The sequence below is a fragment of the Mycteria americana genome, chromosome 10 (genome assembly GCF_035582795.1).
Source record: "Mycteria americana isolate JAX WOST 10 ecotype Jacksonville Zoo and Gardens chromosome 10, USCA_MyAme_1.0, whole genome shotgun sequence".
Classification (NCBI taxonomy): Eukaryota; Metazoa; Chordata; class Aves; order Ciconiiformes; family Ciconiidae; genus Mycteria; species Mycteria americana.
This window is the reverse complement of record NC_134374.1, coordinates 13126760-13144722: the sequence shown is the minus strand read 5'-3', so window position 1 is coordinate 13144722 and position 17963 is coordinate 13126760. Positions and strand designations below refer to the sequence as shown.

At 68.5% G+C, this 17963-nt stretch overlaps 1 protein-coding gene across 2 annotated transcripts; it reads right to left on the bottom strand.

Moving 5' to 3' along the window:
- Positions 1 to 419: 419 nt before the first annotated feature.
- Positions 420 to 17551, bottom strand: TSC22D3 (TSC22 domain family member 3). Of its 2 annotated transcripts, none has more exons than XM_075513226.1 (3): positions 17133 to 17551; positions 2275 to 2326; positions 420 to 1676 (listed from the first exon to the last, which is right to left on the bottom strand). In XM_075513226.1, the coding sequence occupies exons 1-3, from the start codon at positions 17453 to 17455 to the stop codon at positions 1431 to 1433; spliced, it is 621 nt and encodes a 206-aa protein (XP_075369341.1). In that variant the 5' UTR covers positions 17456 to 17551; the 3' UTR covers positions 420 to 1430. The 2 variants fall into 2 exon arrangements, with proteins under 2 accessions (XP_075369341.1, XP_075369342.1); XM_075513227.1 differs by lacking the exon at positions 17133 to 17551 and adding an exon at positions 2654 to 2847.
- Positions 17552 to 17963: the final 412 nt, after the last annotated feature.

The window sequence follows — 17963 nt, the reverse complement described above, 5'->3', positions numbered from 1 at the left end:
TGCGTACAGCTCCACACAGCCTGGGAAGAGCCTCCTCCCTGCTTGCCCCCCAGCCTGCCCTGCACCCACCCCTGGTCACAGCACGACAGCAGACAAAGACCTGCAGGCTCAGGGCACCCGTCCCCACCGCACACCCAGCCCCCTGGGGAGGGGGTGCCTGCTCACATCTCCAACATCCCATCCTGGCTCTACCAGGACAGTTTAGGGGGTACTGACCCCCCCAAAGGGGGGGAGCTGCCAGGTTTTCCCAGCTGGGGAGCCGCACCAGCCCAGCCCCCAGCAGTTTGCAGCACAGTGTCCTCACCAGTCCCACCCCAGCAAGACCCAGCCCTTCCCCAGCAACCCATGCTGCCCACCCGCCCCCCCCAATACCTCCCCCTTCCCAGCCACAGACACACAGCTTGGGGCGCTCATTTATATAAAAAGTAGAGTTTATTGCCATTTCTACCCAGATTTACACAACTGTATCACCGCTTCCGACGTCAAAAGGGACGTCCCGTCACTTCCCAGAGAGCTGGCCGGGGAAGGTGGGGAGCCCAGGTGCATGGGCCGGCTCCCCCCAACCCAGCGGGCTGGAGCACAGCCCCTGTCGTGCTCTGCCCAGCGGTCAGTCCGGATCCTCCAGCGCTGCCGCACAGCTCTGTCGTGGATGCCAGAAAGGGGTGAATCCATCCCCTCCTTCGGGCCGCTCGCAGTGCTGGCCACCCAGTTACAGCCGCTCGCCCTTCCAGTCTTGCCTCGAATCCCCCAGCTGTACTGAGATGGGCACGGCTGGCCCAGAGCAGGGCACCCCACAGCCTCGTGGGCACCGCTCATGCGCGTGTTTATACATAGATACAGCTACAGAAGATGCCCAAACTAATAAAACAAGCTTTTTTTCCTTGTAATCCCCACACTGATGTGCGTACAGCCATGCACTACACCGCAACTGCCACCACCGGTGCTGCTCAGTCAGGTTTGGGTTCTAGCATGCTCCTGGGTGGCGAGCGGGACAACTCTGCATTGCTCACTAAACAACGGTCTTCCTCCAACGTCAGGCTTTGCCAGAAAGAGACCCCCCCCGCACAGTGCAGCAAAGGCACGGGACTCAGCGTGCGCTCCTTCCAACCGTGGATTCCCATTAAAGTGCTGAAGGCCGCCTGGCACTGCCAGGGTGTCGCGGACGCCCAGGACGGGCAGGCTACAGATTTACTCCTGGCACACGGCGGGTTGGATGGGGAGGGGTCAGCTGCCCGCGTCTCCCTCGCAGAAGAGCATCCTCATGCAGGAGACGGCCGCTGGCTCTGCTGGCTGGCCGGGGTTGCCCGGGGGGGCACGGCTCAGCGCCGGGGTCTGGCAGTCCTTCGTGTGAGATGAAGGCGGAAACGATTTTGCAGGAGATTAAGTAGAAAGAGTTCTGTGGCTCTGCCCACCCCGAGGACAGAGCCACCTTACACCGCAGAGCCCCCCGAGTGCTGGGCCGGGGCAGCTGCCCCGGGGCTCTGCTCCTCCGGGCACAGGACCTCCATGGGGAGCCGGGACTGGAACTTTTCCAGCTGCTCGGGGCTGGCGAGGGTCTTCAGGAGGCTGTTCTCACGCTCCAGCTGGGAGTTTTTCTCCAACAGTTCTTTGATTTGCTCTTTCAGGACCTCCACCTCCTCCCGCACTGCGTACATCAGGTGATTTTTCACAAGATCCTGCAAGAGACCGTCAAAGAGACCGATCACTTGACGGTTATGTCCTGGGGGGTCGTTCCCACCCTGCCCCACAAAGCTCTGCCCCCAGCCACTCGCCCAGTGCCACAAAGGCTTTTCCCAAAGGCTGTCCCTCCCCACTCCCCCCTTGGCACCCGTGCCAGGGCTCGGTGCTCACCCAGCGTAGCCCCCCCCCGGCCAGCACCCGTAGCATCCCTTGGGTCCCCCATCTCCCCGGTCTCACTGCCTCCGGAGGCACTCTCCATCCATCCCCCCCCCGCCTTGGGGGTTTGGCAGGCTGCAGCTCCCTGTCACCCATGGGACCTGGCTTGGTCACCCCCACATCCCCGAAGGGCCCTTCGCAGGTCCCCCCCTCGGCAGGCTCCCTGCGCACTGCGGCGCTGCCGGAGCCAATGAGCTCAGCCAGCTGCGGCAGGCAGACAAAGGAGCTGCTCTGCCCAGCAACAGGCTGGGGAGCAGAGCCCCCCGCTCCGGGCAGAGCACCCAGCCGGGGAGCGGGGATCCCCCCAGGCAAGAGCCCCGGGGGGGCGGGGGGGGGTCACGGAGCAAGGCGCGCGGGGGGAGCAGCACCGCGGCTCACCATCGCCTGCTCGATCTTGTTGTCGATGGCCACCACGCTGGCTCCGGAGGCACTGGAAGAGAGCGGAGAGGCAGAGCGTCAGCAGCGAGCCCCGAGCACCCCGCTTCCCCGGGGATCGATGCACCGGGACGCCTCCCCACGCCGGGCTGCAAGGCACCGGGGCTGCCCCTTCACCGGGGATCAACCACCGCCCCGTCCCCCCCGCAACAACGCAGCTGGGCCCCCCTTCAGCGGCGCGGCGCGGCGGGCTCCGGGGCACCGAGCCGCCCCTTGGCCCGGGGCCCGCACCCGGCCTCCCCCGCAGCGATGCGCCGGCCCGCCCCGGGCCACGGCGAAACACGGCGGGGCGGACCGCGGCCGGTACCGGGGCTACCCCTACCTGTTGTCGAGCTTCACGGAGACCACGTCCCCCCCGAGCAGGGAGGAGAAAAAGGAGATGGAGAAGTTGTGGAGCTGGTAAACAGCCACCTCCATGGGGGACTGGTACATGCCGGTGCTCATGGCTGGCTAAGGCTACGGAGAGCGACTCGACCAGACGAGACGGAACCCGTACACTGCGGCTGCCCCCCCGCCGCCCCCGCTTATATCGGCGGCGTCCGCCCCGTCGGGCGGTGCCAGCGGGGCCGGGCCCGCCCGCCGCCCCACAGCGCCGCGCCCGGTGCTGCCCCGGTGCTGCGCCTCGGTCCCCCGTACGGCACCCCTACCCCCTGCTCCTGCACCCCTGCACCTCGGTACAGCACCCGGACCCCCTGGTCCTGCACTCCGGTCCTGCACCCCTACACCCCGGTACAGCACCCGGACCCCCTGGTCCTGCACCCCTGCACAGCACCCCTACCCCCTGGTCCTGCACCCCGGTCCTGCACCCCTACACCCCGGTCCAGCACCCCCACCCCCTGGTCCTGCACCCTGCACAGCACCCCTACCCCCTGGTCCTGCACCCCTGCACCCTGGTCCTGCACCCCTGCACCCCGGTCCAGCACCCCTCCCCCCTGGTCCTGCACCCCTGCACCCCGGTCCAGCACCCCTACCCCCTGGTCCTGCACCCCTGCACCCCGGTCCTGCACCCCTGCACCCCGGTCCAGCACCCCGCACCCCCGCAGGGCACCCCTGCCCCCGGCACGGCACCCCTGCACCCCGCTGCCGCAGCTCTGCGCCTCCCAGTTGCACCCCAGCGCAGCACGGCCCCCTCCCTGTGCAGGACCCCACAGTACCCCAGTACTGGGTCCTCGCGACTCTGCACCCCTCGTCTTCTGCCACCAGAGTCCTGGCACCCCACGCGTCCCGGGCAGCCCCCGGCACCCGTCCCTCCACCCCGCATTCACCCGCAGCCCGCACGCCTCAGCACCCCCTGCCTGTGCTCCCCGCACATAGCGGGGATGGGGGTTCAGCTGTGGGGGGACCCGCCCGGGGGACTGGGAAAAGGAGGAAACAGGCTTTGCCCGGGGGGTGCGCAGCCCCGCAGGCTCCGCCGGCGGCAACGCGGGGCGGCCGCGGGCCCGCAAAGACAACCGGGAGCGCAACACAGAAGCGGGGCTGCGAAAACAACGCGGGCGCGGAAAACAAGAGCCGGAGCGCGCAACAGAACCGGACCGCAAAACAGAAACGGGAGGGGAAAACAGCCCCGGCGAGCAAAACAAGCCCCGCGCTGCCAAACAAGGCGGGGGCAGCCCCCGCCCCGCCCCGCCTTGCGCAACCCGCTCCGAGCGGCGCCGGGCCGCGCTCCGCCCGGGGGGGGCCGCCGCCCCGCGGCCAGGGCCGGCAGCGCAGCGGGGCCGGGGCCGGGGCCGGGGCCGGGCCGGGGCCGCCCCGAGCGGCGGGGTCCGGGGTCCGGGGTCCGGGGCGGCCCGCGGTGCGGGGGGCCGCGGGGCTGCCCCTGCTCGCCGCCCCCGCAGAGCCCCTTGCGCGGGGGAGCGCGGCTCCTCCGTGGGGCGGGGCGGCGGCCCCCGAAAAGCCCCGAGCAACGCGGGGGGCAGGGGCCGGCGCTGCCCGCCGCCGCCGCGCTCCCCCCGAGCTCGGCCGCCCTGCCCGGGCCGCTCCGCCGGCTCCAGGGCTGGTCGCTGCCCTCTGGACCGCGGCTCTGCCGGGGCTTCGCTCCGCACCCGGGCGGTCGCCGCGCCGCTGCCGCCGGCCCCGCGGGGCTCGTCCTTCGCCAGCCAGGGCGGGAGCCGGAGCCGGTGCCGGTGCCGGTGCCGGTGCCAGACGAGACCCTGCGAGAGGGCCCGCGGCACGGCGCGGCGTCCGAGGAGGCATTAGTGCTGGCAGGGGAGCGTGCACCCCTGAGACGCTGCAGAGGACCCCAAGTCCCCTGATCCGGGGGTGCTGAAGGGGCCCGGCACCTGGCTGGTGGGTGCCAGCACGAGGAGCAGCCCAAGGATCCCCAAGTGGCGGGTGTGCTGCCGTGCCCCTTCCTCGGGGAAAGGGCTGAGGGTGGGCGGAGGGGTATTTCCCCGCCAGAAAGGGAAACTGAGGCACAGTGCAGCATGGCTGCTGCTTAGAGCAAGGCCCTGCCAGCTTGCTCCCCAGAAAATCGCACCCCTACCTCCCTGGGCAGGATGAGGATCGCGGTGTCCCGAGCGGCGAGGGACACGGGCACCCTGCGTGGGACACTGTGCCGCCGTGAACCACGGCCGGGCACGTGCAGGTGCCCCCAGACGCGCAGGTTTGATGCGGGGATGCGGGAAAGCATCTTCTCCTCCCCGGTGGGGGGATTGCGCGTGGGTGCTTCTCCCCGGGGCCACGTGTAGGACCTGTCCATCCCTCCGCAGGGGGGCTGGTGCTGCAGAGAGCGAGCAGGGGCTTGTCCCCCCAAGCCCCAGGGCTGGCGCGTGTCCCCCCGCCCTGCCCGCGGCCAGGCCCTACTCACCAGTCCCTCCTCCTGAAGAGGCTCGGGGAGTATGGCGGCTGGAAGGCCATGCCGGCACCCGCGACCCCTCTGCAGCCCCTCTGCTCCCCGGCGGCAGCCCAGCGCCCCAGCAGCGATGCTGGCTCTGCCTGCAGCCGCGTCCCCCCGGCCTGCCGGGTGGCAGGGACAGCCTGGGTGCTGGCCGCATCCCGGGGCCACAGGCATGGGGTAAACACGCCAGGCGGATGACCTCAGCCGCGCTCAATCGGCCCTTTCAGGGGCCGGCGGGCCAGTGTGCCACCCCGAGCCGTGCGGGTGCTGAGCGGGGAGCGGGCAGCTGCCCCCCTCCACGGGCAGATGAAAGGCGCTCTGTGTGCGCTTGTCCCCGGGGTGGGTGGTGGTGGGCAGGGTGGCAGCCCCCGGGCCACGGGGCACAGCTCTGTCCCCTCAGCCAGGACAAGCCCAGGCCACCCACACCGGGGGTCCCGTGACTCGGTTTCCCATCGCAGCTCAGGGAAGGTGCCCATCTCGCTGCGGAGAGGGCAGGGGAGAAGGGGAGAGGCATTTTCTCTCCCACGGTTGGGCGTGTCACCTTTTGTGCCACCTTCTGTCTCCTGCAGAGAGGTGGGCAGCAGCAGGGAGATAGGGTAGGCAGACCCCAGCCTGCCCCTAGCCCTGGCAGCCGTGCCTCGGTTTCCCCACCTCCCCATCTCCTGTGCTACAGCACCCCCAGACCTGGCCCAGCCCCCTTCCCCCTTCCTAAATCATTAGTGCCAGGGACCAAGGGCTCCGGCACGGACAGAGCGGAGCCTGGCTCGTGGCTCTTGCCCCACGGCTCTGGGGTCCCGGGCCCTGCCCAGCCCCGTCCCGACACAGCGCTCGAGTACCGAGGGCTGGGGAAAAGCCGGCGACTTCCACAGCTGCTGGAGCGAAGCGGGGAGGTGCAGCAGCATAGCGCTTTGGGAGGAAATCGCTTCGGCTCTGCCACCTCCAATATTTTTCCCATGGAGCTGGGACTATTGCAAAAATAAACAACAGTAAGTCGCTGACTTCCCTGCTGCCACTCCTGGGGTCTTTCCCAGCCCTGCGCAGCCCTGACCACGGCCCTCACTGCTTGGGGTGCGGGCTCCCCGGCTGGGAGGCTGGGAAGGATGCTGCCCTCCTCCATGAGCCCCCCAGGGGAGGGATGCTTTTCAGGGATGGAAGTGCAGAAGGCTCTGCTTTCTCCTTCCTTCCCGGCACTTAAGCAATGAGGAATCCCAAGGCAGCCTGCTCGGCCGGGGACAGGCCACGCGGGGCACGGGGCTGCCTCCTCCCCTGGCACAGCCTCAGCAGGGATGCAGCCCACCCCCCTGCAGCCCCTCGCCCTGCACCCGCTCCGGGGACGTGGCTTCTGCTGCAGGCACCCTGGTCGTGTCTCTGGGCGCACACAAACACGGGCACACCTTGCAACCCATACATTCACGCACACACGTGCAAGTCCTGCATGCACGTGTACATGCACGCCCTGCACACAGGCACACCCCCGCAGGCACGCCCACACCCCTTGCATGCACATGTGCATTTTCTAGCCCACATGGGCACGCGCCCTGCACATGCACTTGGGCATGCACATCCTACAAGCACACCCCTCCTGCACGCATGCCGATGCATCCCCGCGTGTGCGCTGCAGATGCCTCCCCCTGCACACGCACACGTTGCCCTGACTCACAGCTGACGCAGGCGCACACCCGTGCATGCACACGCGGTGTCGGCAGTGCGGCGTGGGGGCAGCCCAGCTGTCCCCTCGTGCAGGGGGGAGGCACTCCCAGCCCACGGGGCAGCCCCGCTGCAGCCCAGCTGGCATCTCAGAGGTGGGAGCAGCAGCTCACAGCTCTCTGCCGGACCCCCGGTTTGTGCTTGGCTCTCCCCAGGGATCTGTACGGGAGCCCCTGCGGGCTGTCCAAATGCCTCCCCCCGCAGCAGAGTCCTGCGTGGGGCTCCAGCTGCGCCCCGAGCGGCGGGGGGCCCTTTCCCAGCCCCCCGTGGCCCCGGCAGACAGCCTTGCCGGGCTGCTGGCCCCGCTCCAGCAGGGCTGCTGGGATCCGCTTCCTCTCCCACCGCCTCGCTCCTGCTCCTCCGGGGCCTGGCAGCAGCAGAGCAGGGTGGGCAATGTCCCTCCTCGCTCTTCCTAAAGAGCAGGGGGCCACGGGCTCCCGGCTACCCTACAGCACCAGAGGCCACGGTGATGGGCGCCTTGGAGCTGGCTGGGTGACAGGGGCCAGTGGTGCGAGCTCCGTCCCTGGGGCAGCAGCAAGGCAGCTCTTGCCTCACGTGTGCAGCTATAGGAGGTTCGTCAGGCAGGGCTCCGGCTCGTGCCTGTGGTTATTTTGGGTACAATAACAGCAGCCGCGATACGGTGTAATTGTGACACTAATTGTTGCGCTCTCTGGGGGAAAAAAACCACCCCATGGCTGTCATCGAGCAGCTAGGAGAGGTGGTAAAACCAGCCATTCGCTGGCGTCACTCCCAGCAACGGCCCTGCGGGATCCCCCAGAGCTGCCCGCAACCCCTCAGCCAGCCCACACACGGCCCGTGCCGCAGCCCGGGAGATGCCAGCCCCCGTCGCCGGGTGACATTTAGTGTCCAACCCCTCCTCTGCAACAGGACGCGGAGGCATGAATGCAGCTGGGCTGCAGCCCCCGCAGGGCTACGCCTGGCTGGAGCAAGGGACGACAGGGAGCGGGATGATGGGATCATCTCTCTCGTCTCCTGGCACCCCACACCTGCACTGTGGTGCGGGTCAGGGGACACGGCCCCAGCCCCACGGCCCCAGGGACGAGATGTGCTATCGCACTGAGCCTCGTGCATTGAACCCGTGCCAGGCGCTGTGGTGCCGCACGCCAAAGGATGCCCTTGCCCTGTCAGCTGCTGGTGGGAGCTGGAGGAACGGCCAGCGCTGCAGGAGCAGTCCTGGCTTCTCAGCCTCTGCTCTCTCCCAGCTCCAGGCCGTTCTCGCTGCTCCATGGCAGCGTTCCTGGCTTGCTCTCTCCCAAGGACTCAGTTCAATGGGAGGAAGGCCCTTCAGAGGGTCCGAGGCGTGGGAAATGTTTATTGCCTGGCCTCCGAGACACTGGAGAGCAATACGGGAAAGGCGCAGAGCCAAAGCTGCCCAGGCTGCTCCACAGAGCCAGATCTCCAGCTCAAAGGGTCAGAGCAGAGCGGGAGAGGAAAAGCCACTGCTTGCAAACACGCAGCTAAGAAAACTCTGCCTTTCACAGCCTGAAATCCTGCAGCCGTGGCTGTGCTGGCCCAGGGGACTGGGGATGCCAGTGCCAGGGCCAGCCGTGCCCTGCAGGAGCTGAAGGAGGGCTGGGGACATCAGCGACGGCTGGGGCTTGTGGGAGCCCACGGTGGGAAGGGCTGGGTGTGGGACAGGTCTGTGGAGCCCCCAGTCTTGCCCCGCAGCCCTGTCCCGGTGCTGGGGAGGGAGAGGCAGGCAGCTGCGTCGTCTGCTGTCCCACTCGGCAGTCCCGCTCCCAGCGTCCCAAAGTGCTCCTGCCTGCCCCGCAGCGCTGGCGTGGGGCTGCGTGGCCAGAGCTGCCGGCTGCCGGAGCACGCCAGTTGGCCAGCTCTTGGTTTCCTCATCCCGAAGGTGTCCTGGCCAAGCTGTTTACTGCAGACTTGGCACTGCCCCCGGCTCAGCCGGTGCCTTCCAGGGGCTGCGCGGGACCTGCGGCAGCCCCACGCAGCCAGGAGCCCTGTGACACGGGAACTTGGTTCATGCCCACCAGAGCCTTGGAGGGCTCATAAATCCCTCAGCCCAGGGCATCCGCTGCTCCAGAGCAGAGGGCAGCCCCTCATGGGTGCATCGGTACGGCAAGCCCCCGCCTGCAGAGCCAGTGCTGCTGGCCTTGCTAGACCTAGTCCCAGTCCCAGGGCTAGGGCACACCAGAGCAACAGCGAGAGCTGCGCAGGGCGGTCACAGCCTCCGAAATGCTGGGGAAGCCCAGGGAGGGTTTGCAATCGGGGAAGGCCGACGGGGAACCTGTCCTCCCCTCCCTTCACCACCCACGAGGCGGAGCGAGCTCCCGCGGGCAGCGGGCACCTGTGGAGTGCCGGGAGCCGTGGGCAGGGGACACGGCTAACCCCCCCGCCGGGCAGCGGGGCACGGGCAGGGATTGCGGCGCGGGGACTCCTCCGACCTGTTGGGCTGGAGGCAGCGTGGGGCGGGAGGAGGGAGCCCTGGCAGGCTCCCACGTCCAGCTGTTGGGCTGCCTGCTTCCTCTGATAAAGGTACTTGGCTGTACTCCCAGTTCTGTGTTTTCTGGCGTGCGAGTGCACACCCCGCAGCCGGCCTGCTGAGAGCTGCAATTTTTCTTTCTCTAACTTTGTCACCGGCCCTTCTTCTTCCTCCCGTGCCCCCCACCCAGAGCACCCTGGTAGCAGCTGCCCCCCCGCAGCGGTGCGAGGAGGGGAGGTCAGAGATGACCTCCCTGCGGTGCCGTACATAGGAAGCCCCTGAAGCCATGGCTTCCCCAGGCACGCTGGGGTAGGAGGGGAAGAGGAAAAAGGGCTGATCTGCTTATTACCAGCCCTGGACCACGCAGCCCAGCCTCCCGCCTCGTGTGCGTTCGCTGACACCAGCCCCACGCTGCTGCCTGCGCAGCTCGGGCCGCCCCAGCGGGCGCCCTGCCAGGGGCCACGCAGAAAACCTCGCCACCCCCCTGCTCCCCTGCTCACACCTGGCCTCTGCCGGGCCCCACAGCCACAGCACGCCGGGGGGGAAGGCGTCAGGTAAGGCACAGCCCAGCAGAAAACCCCGCGGCGTTCCCACGAGCATCGTGCCTGGCTGCGGGGGTGGAAGAGCACAGCCAGCCCCTGGCCACACTCCCTGCCTCCTGCGGGTCGGGGATGCCCAGCCCCAGCGAGGATGGGCGGACTGAACCCTCAGCAGAGCGTTCATCCACAAATCTGTCCGCGGAGCAAGCATTTCCCACCCACGGGCCCTGTGGGGTGGAGTCCCGTAACTGAACTCCGTGTGATCACCTCCCTTGGTTGGCCATGCCCTGCCCCGCAGGTCTCCCGCCAGCCCGGGCTGTGAACTTCAGGCCTGTCCTCGTTTCGTACCATCTCGGACAGTCCCAGCTGCATCACCCGCAGCTCCTGGCTGCCCTTCTCTGGTCCGGTTTTGGGGAACCGAGGACAGAGTGGAGGTGGCCGTGATGGTGAAGGGACCCCCTGCAGCACCAGGGCCACGCGGTACCCTCGAACCGCAGAGCGTGCGGCGGGCAGGGGGCTGCCAGCCTGGGCTCTGCGCCCCCCGAGCCCCTTGCGGGCGCAGAGCCGGCTTTGCTGGAGATCCCCAGCCCGAGAGGAACCCCAAGGCAGGGCCTCCAGCATCCGCCGAATGAAATCCCAGGCCACTTTGCAGGCGGGAGCGGGCGCTCCGGAGCCACGCTCGGCGCTGGCAGCTGCTGCCCTGCGGCGCGCGGGAGCGCCCAGCTCGCTAATTGGAAGGCAGCTCCTTATATAATGAGAGGACAGAGGCCGGGAAGCTGCGAGAGAGCAGCGTGTCGGCACCCCGTGCGAGCAAAAGCTGCTCTTCCAGCCTGGACTAACCCGTGTTCAAGGAAACCCTTGAATCCTTCACCTTCACCCTTCCAAAGGTGCCTGAGCTTTGCGCTCTCCTGCCTGGCCCGGTGGGGAAGCTCGGGGGCAGCCCCAGCAGCCCCTCAATGCCCCTTCCCCGGGGCCGGCTGGCTGGACCCCGCGGGGGGGTGCGAAGCCCGGCCAGACACAACCTGGTGGGGGTCAGGAGTGGGAAAGGAGCCGAACTCCACCGGCGCGTGAGCCAGCCGCCCTGCAGGAGGTCAGGCAAGGACGCGTGCTGGGGCTGCACAGCTTCAGCAGAGCTGGTTATTAATACCCCGCCTGGCCTTTGTGAAGAATCCCGGGCATTTCGAACTGGGGACGCTTCGTTAAAACCCTTCCCTTGCTGACATTTCAGAACAACAACAACAACATGAAAGACAATAAGCTGCCAGCGGGACACATACCTGCAGCGCTGCCGTGGCTCTCCACGTGCCCGGCCTCAGCTGCCAGCCATCACCCGGCACATGCCAACCCTTGGGGACAACCTGAGACCGTCCCCTGCCTCCACACCGCCTGGAGCAGTCCTGCTCCGTGCCACGGGGGGGTTCACCGGGAACCTTTCACTCAAGGCCACTCAAGGTCTTGTCCCGCCCCACGGCATCGCCGCCCTGCTGCCCGCCCAGGCAGGGCTGCCACCCCGGGGAGCCGCAGGCAGGGGGTGGCGAGGACCGGATCACACCCTGACCCCGGGGGTCAGCAGGGCAGGGAGGGGCCCAGGGCTTCTGCTCTGCCACCGGCATCGTTCTGCAGCAAAAGCCCCTCAAATATATATATATAGAGACGAATAGACAGAGGATGACGAACTCCTGTGCCGAAGCCAGCAATGTGCGGCACCTGGATAAATATAACTCGGAGCTCATTGGCAAAGCGTGGCTTCGGGACAGGTTACAGCCTTTAACGCCTTTCCAGCCCTCACCCCCATCACCACGCGCCCCAGGGTATCCTCTGCCCTCTGCAAATGGGGTCTCAGCTGCTTCCCAAGGGCAGGATCCGCGCGGACCCTCTCTCCCCTTGGCAGCTACCTTTTGGTGCATATACACACGCCGTGGTCATGCCCCCTGTGTGCACGGGCAGCTGCCAGGCTGTGCCGACCAGTGCCCTGAACCCCTCAATCCCGCAGGTCACAATGCTCCCCCCAGCTACAGGGCTGGCTTTAACCCTCTCTGCACTGGGAGGTACCTGGCTGGGGACGTGGCCTCGGGTCCCAGCACAGAGGAGCGCACCAGGGGCACGGCATGCCCGCAAAGGCGTTGCCCGTGGCACCCATGTCCGTGCCGTGTGCCCGGTGGGAGCCGAGATGCCGGCCAGGCTGTAAAAGGCTTCCCCTGCGTGCCAGCCCCAGCCCCAACTCACAGCCGAGCTCAGCAGTACCGGCCTCAGCACCGTCCAGGATCGGGGCACGTGTCCCCAGGGAAGGGGGGAGCATGATGCCGGAGGGGGGGGGATGATGCTGGGACCAGGGCAGAGCCCTGTAGCCTGCTCCAGCTCCACCCTCTTCCACACCTGAAGTTCGAAGCTTGAAATAAATCCTGGCCAGCATCTTCCCCATGGGGCCGTGCTGCCCGGCCCTGCCTGCCCTTGGGACACCTACCCCCTGCCTGCTCGGAGCTGGGCGCGTGTCCTGGCAGACAGGCAGCGCCTGAGCATCTGCAGGAGGCCGAGGTGACGGGTTTCTGTGCAGCTGGCGTTGGCATCACTAGCCTTCAGCTCAGCTGTGCCAGGGCCCCTTGGCCATAGTCATGCGGCCAGGCGCAAATGGTTTCATCCTGAGGGGCTGGAGGTGCTGAGCAGGACTCTCCTGTGCTCCGGGACACGTTGGGGAATCTCCTTGCCGGAGGGAGCTGGGTCTTGCAGAAGCAGGCAGGGACGGGCAGGGTGCACGGCGCGGCGCATGCCACCGCCGGCCCTGCCGAGCCGTGCCGAGCGCAGCGTGCCACGGCCGAGCCCAGTGTTGCTGGGCTTTCCCAGCCAGGAGCCCCTGCAAGCCTGGCCTGCGCGGACATTGCCCTGAACCCTCCCGGGTCCTGGGGTGGGGGTCCCAGGGTGGCAGGATGCCCGCGAGGGAAGCCGAGGCGGGCACAGCAGACTGGCTGCCTGGCATCTTCCAGGCAGTGGGAGGATTTGGGCACGCCAAGGTCAGCTACTCCCCGGAGCCAAGGCTCTTGCTGTTACAGCGAAAGCTCCCCAGCATCTCACCGGTCTGCAGGGCTCGGCAAACCACGCTACGAGACACGGGTCAGGCCACGTGCAGCTCTGCCCCACGAGAGCAAAGCAAACACATGCCCGGTGCACCAGTCCCGAGCGGGAAGGGCGGCTCTCACAGCCCCCCTCCCCGGGCAGAGCTGCCCCGCAGCGCCGGGAGGGCAGAGGGCCGGCGGGACGGCTCTCCCGTCTCACACCCACACCTCTCTCACGCTCACACGTGCTCCGCGCGCAGCCCCTCTCCCCGTCAATGCCTCCTTGTTGCTCCGGCCCACTCGGCCGGCAGGAATGCGCTCCCCGGCCCTGCCGCCCCGGGATGCCCTTTAAGCCCTGGCTCCGTCTCCTCCTCCTGCAGCGCTGCCGCAAAGTGACACCCGACGGACGGGAACAAATGGTGCCGTGCCACAAATGCCGCCCTGGCACCGCTGCCTGGGCAGCTCTGGCTCGCCGGCCTGACCTTATGGTGGGAAAGGTAGTGCTGCCCAGCTCCTCCCGCCCCGATTCATGCTTCCCCTAGCCTCTCGGTGCAGCACAGCGCTCCCCTGCCTCCCTGCAATTCCCTTGCCTTGCCCAGGACCTGGGGGAAGGTGGCCGCCAGCCCCTTTCATGGCTCAGACCAAAGGGTGGGTCGTTGCCCACCCTGTTCAGTGGAGCAGCAGGTCCCGCAGTGCCCGGAGAGGGTCCGGCTGGGCAGAGGTGTCCCCTTGCTGCCCGGACTGGGACGGGGCACAGGCTGGCCAGGCTGCCAGGTCTTATCCAGGAGAGGCTAGGCAAGGAGAGCTGGCACGGGCTGGCCGACGTGGGCGAGCAGGTTGGCACATATCTCCTCTCCCCACCCCAAAGCCAGGCGAGGCCCTGCTTGAATCACACGCCAGTACGCACCTGGGAGGGTGCTGCTCTCCCCCAGCAGCGCTGACCCCCTCCCACGCCGCCAGCTCCCCTCAGCCCCCCCAGCCCCGGTGGTCACGGGGCTGCTCTCGCCAGCCCACGCCTGGTCGGGCTTGCGCCTGGGTCTTGGATGAGCAATCTTGGGGTAACGCTGGCATGGCGGAGGGATGGCAGAGACCTTTCTGCCCACAGCGCTGGCATCTGTGGGGAGGAGATGTGTCACCCAGCCAGCATGGCAGTAGCTGGCCTCCCTCTACCTGGTGTTTCCATGTGAGCTTGGCCCCTCGGCACTGCCCACGTCTCCCCGCAGAGCAGTCTGTGATGCCCCACGTGAGGGGCACGGAGGGGAGAAGCCCTTTTTAAAGGGGATCCCATGCACTCCCTGAGCAGGAGGGTTTCCTGCAGGAAGGAGCCTCAGCCCCGTAGGCAACTGGTCCAGAGCATCCCTACCTCGTGCATCCCTCGCAGCATCCCTGCAGCGAGCAAAGAGCGTGGAGAGCCTGGCAGGGACCACCCAGCCAGGGGGAAACCCCCCGAGACAGCCTGGAAATGCTGAATGTAGGTTGTCCGAGACCCCCAGCACTGATCTGACCCTGACTTGCAGAGCCCGGGGCTTGATGCAGCGTGGGCTGAACGGTCTCCAGCAGCCCCTGAGCCAGACCCGGACTCCAGATGCAGCTGCTTGGTCCTCCCGTGCTGTGCTGGACTTCGGCCACACACGAGCGTGTGCATCCCCATGACCTCCCCCTCCTCCCGAGCCAGTGTAGGAGCACATCAGCTAAAACAAGGGGCAGAAACCTGCTCGGGTTCCCCGGTGCCAGCAGCGAAGGTGCCCTTATCAGGCTGGTTATCGGGGTGTTCCTCTGTCACCCACAATCCCCTGCTTTGTATGCTATCACCTCTTGGGTATCTTGGCTCATTCCCCAGGAGGAGAAAGTTCAGGCTGGAGCAAAACAACAGAAAACCCAGGTGTGGGCACACCCGGCTCCAGTGCCCGGGGCCGTGCCCCCCAGCTCCCACACGCCGTGCCAGCCAGGGCCGAAGGGGGATCGCCCAAGCGGTCTCCGGACCAGGCTGGCAGCAGGGTGCCTGGAAGCAGGGTGTGACGGAGGGACACCACGGCTTCGCACCGTGCTGTGCCAAAGCCTGTCATAAACGGGAGCGCCTGGAGCCTCTCAGGACACAACACACACCAGGGCACGGAGGACAGGCTTGGGCACTGCAGCAAGGGGCACCGAGGGGCACAGATGGGGAGAAACCCCTGTCCCCTGGCACCTCCGCTTGCTCCCTACCCCAGCAGAGCAGACCGATGCTCGCCAGGAGCACCGTGGGTCCTGCCCCAGCAGGGACGAGTTCAAAAGCAGCAAGCTGTGCCCACATCACCCACCTCTCGCCCACGGGCACTGTCACCGCCTCCCCAGGCGAGCAGCCCGGATGCTTGGCTCTGACACCCAGGCCCGGCAGCCGGCGCTGGGGATGGTGTCTAGCTTCCCCTCTCCACCCATGATGCCAACTGGCTGCAGCCTCCCGCCGCGAAGGGAAATCTCTCGCTCCCGTTTTCCTCCTGGCTGGGTGGGTTTCGCTGCTCGCTGTGCAGCCGGGAGCCCAGGCTGGGTGCCGGGTGCCTTGGCAGGCATCCCGGCTCCTCCTTTCCCACCTGAGCGGCAGCTCGGCGTTATGTAAGTGCAGGAAGAGCCTCTCTGCCGAGGACGGCTCAGAGGGAGCAGCCTGCTCAGCGTGAGACGCTGGCTGGGGCAAGGAGGCGTGCGCGCACCGCCTGGGTGGCTCGCACGCGTGGGGCAGCCACGTGTGAGCCCACCCGCCTCCCTCCGCCGGGCGAGGGGAGCGAAGGGCGGCTCGCACGCCCGTGCACGGCCCAGGAGCACGCCTACAGGTGCATGTGCATGCAGGGAGGGGAGGGAATGGCGAGGTGTCTGCAAACGCGTGGGTGCTGCCGCGCACCCCACCTGCACGCTACCCCACCCCCGGCGGAGGAACGAGCCCCAGAGCCGCTGCCTGCCCTGCCAGTCACGCAGATGCCTGCCACATACGCACCACGTGTCCCCTCGGCCCTGGGAGGCGGGATGTGTCCCACCTGCTGAAGCCACAGGCGGCTCTGGGTGCTACCACCCTGCGGCTCCCTGCGGCACCCCCTGGTCCAGCTCGGCTTTCCCAAGGCCGAGCCGGAGAGCCCCGGGCCCGCCAGCCCACAGCACAGGCTGCTGCCCCTTGTCTCGCCAGCCCTCCAGGGCGGCCGGGCACCAGGGCCAGCCCCATCGCGGAGCCGGAGGCGCCAGTGCAGGACCTGAGACAGCTCTGTCCCCTCCCCGCCCCTGGGGTCCCCCTCAGCAGGGCCGGAGACCCTCAGCAGGGCCGGAGACCCTGCGGGGTGGCAGTCCTGGGGACCCACCGTTCAGTCTCCTCTGCCCGCAATGCCGGAGCAGGGAAGGACCCCGCGCTCCTGCCTTCCCCAGCCTTGGCAGGGGAAAGCCCAGCCCTCTGGCAAGTGGATGGGACCAGCCCCAAGCACGTCCCGCTGCTTGGGCGCAGGCAGCCCCGTCCCAGAGCAGCCGAGCGGTCAGGGGCAGAGTCACTTTCCACTTTCCAGGGATGGGAAATGCCACCCAGGCCAAACCTGTCTCCACTCAATTTACTCCAGGGAGAGGACAGGGAAGCTGCTGAAAGAGCAGGACCTGGCAGCAGGACTCTCGGGCTCCCTACCCAGTTTCTCACTAACTCTAAAGGTGGCTCTCGAGGCAGCACGGCTGCTTCCCAAGTAACGAGCTGCCCCTCTCCGTGCAGGACTAAGAGGACGATGCCCGTTTGACGCCGGGCACTGCCCATGCCCCTGCAGGCAACGTCTGCGTGGATAAGATGTAGCCAGGGAGAGGAAGGCAGAGTCCGGGGGCCAAGACACACAGCTGGAGGCTGTCGTCACTGCCCGGACAGACACAGGGTGCCAACAGAGGGGCACCGCCGGCCGTCATGGGGCAGAGCCGCCCGGACCTGCGCCCAGGGACTGGGCTAGCACCACCCGTGGCGGGCGGCCCGGGCTCCCTGCCAGGCACGGCCGCTCATGCTTCTCCCCACCCCGAGACCCCCAGCGCTGCGACCCTACCCAGCCCCAGGGTCACCCGGGTGCCCCTGCCCCGGCCAGCCCGGGGGGCTGCAGGCCCCACGTCTCGCCCCCCTACGGCCAGCTGCCGGCTCCCGAGCACGCAGCCAGCCCGGGTCCGGCTGCAGGGGCACCCGGCACCGGGGCAGCCCCTCGGCATCCGTCGGCGACACCCACCTGTGGAAGAGCAGGAGGATGGAGAGCAGGGTCTGGTCGATGTTCCTGTTGCAGATGCCCTGGTTGAAGAGGTAGCAGGGGTCCCGCACGACGGGCTCCAGCGAGTCCTGGCGCATGATGGAGCTCAGCTTGTCGGTGTTGAGGTTCTGGCGGACCAGCTGCTCCTGCAGCTGCCGGAAGCTGCTGACGGTGGGGCTGCCCAGGTTGTTGTTCTCGCCCCCGGCCCCCTCCTCCAGCCCGCTCCGGTTGGCCAAGTCCAGGCAGCAGCTGCAGCAGTCCAGCCCCACGGGCGACCGGCACTCCTCCACGGGCGACGAGGACATCCCGGGATCCCCCCGCGCGTCGCCGCGGCGGCGCAACCGGGGCCGCTCCCGGGGCCGCGGAGGGCGAGCGGCGGCAGGACGCGCCCGGCTGCCGAGCGCCAAGCACGGCCGCCCGCCCGCCCCGGCTCCGCCGCCCGCCCCGCCCGGCCGCCCGCCCCGGCTCCGCCGCCCGCCCCGGCCCCGCCGCGCTGATTGGCAACGGCGGCCCCGAGCGCCCGGGCCGCCCGCCGCCGCACCCCGCCCCGCCGCCGCCGCCGCCGCCGCCGCCCGCCCCCGGGCGCCCGCCCCCTCGCCGCTCCTGCCCCGGCAGCCCGGCACACCCACGCGGGGGTCTCCCCCCCCCCGCGCTACTCTCGGCCCCGCCGCCCCGGCGGCCCCGAGCCGGCAGCGGGCCCTCCGCCGGAGGCGGCCCGGGAGAGGGCGGCGAGGGGCGGCGAGCGGCCACCGAGCTGCCTTCCCCGGCGGGGACCCCCGCCCCGCCCCGCTCCGTGCCGCGGGGCGGGGGGGG

Coding starts and splice junctions, on each gene's coding strand:
- TSC22D3 (XM_075513226.1), bottom strand. CDS start 17,455: ATGTCCTCGTCGCCCGTGGAGGAGTGCCGGTCGCCCGTGGGGCTGGAC. Junction 2,327..17,132: donor ATCCTCCTGCTCTTCCACAG/GTGGGTGTCGCC, acceptor GCTCTCTTCCAG/TGCCTCCGGAGCCAGCGTGG. Junction 1,677..2,274: donor ACAAGATCGAGCAGGCGATG/GTGAGCCGCGGT, acceptor GGTCTCTTGCAG/GATCTTGTGAAAAATCACCT.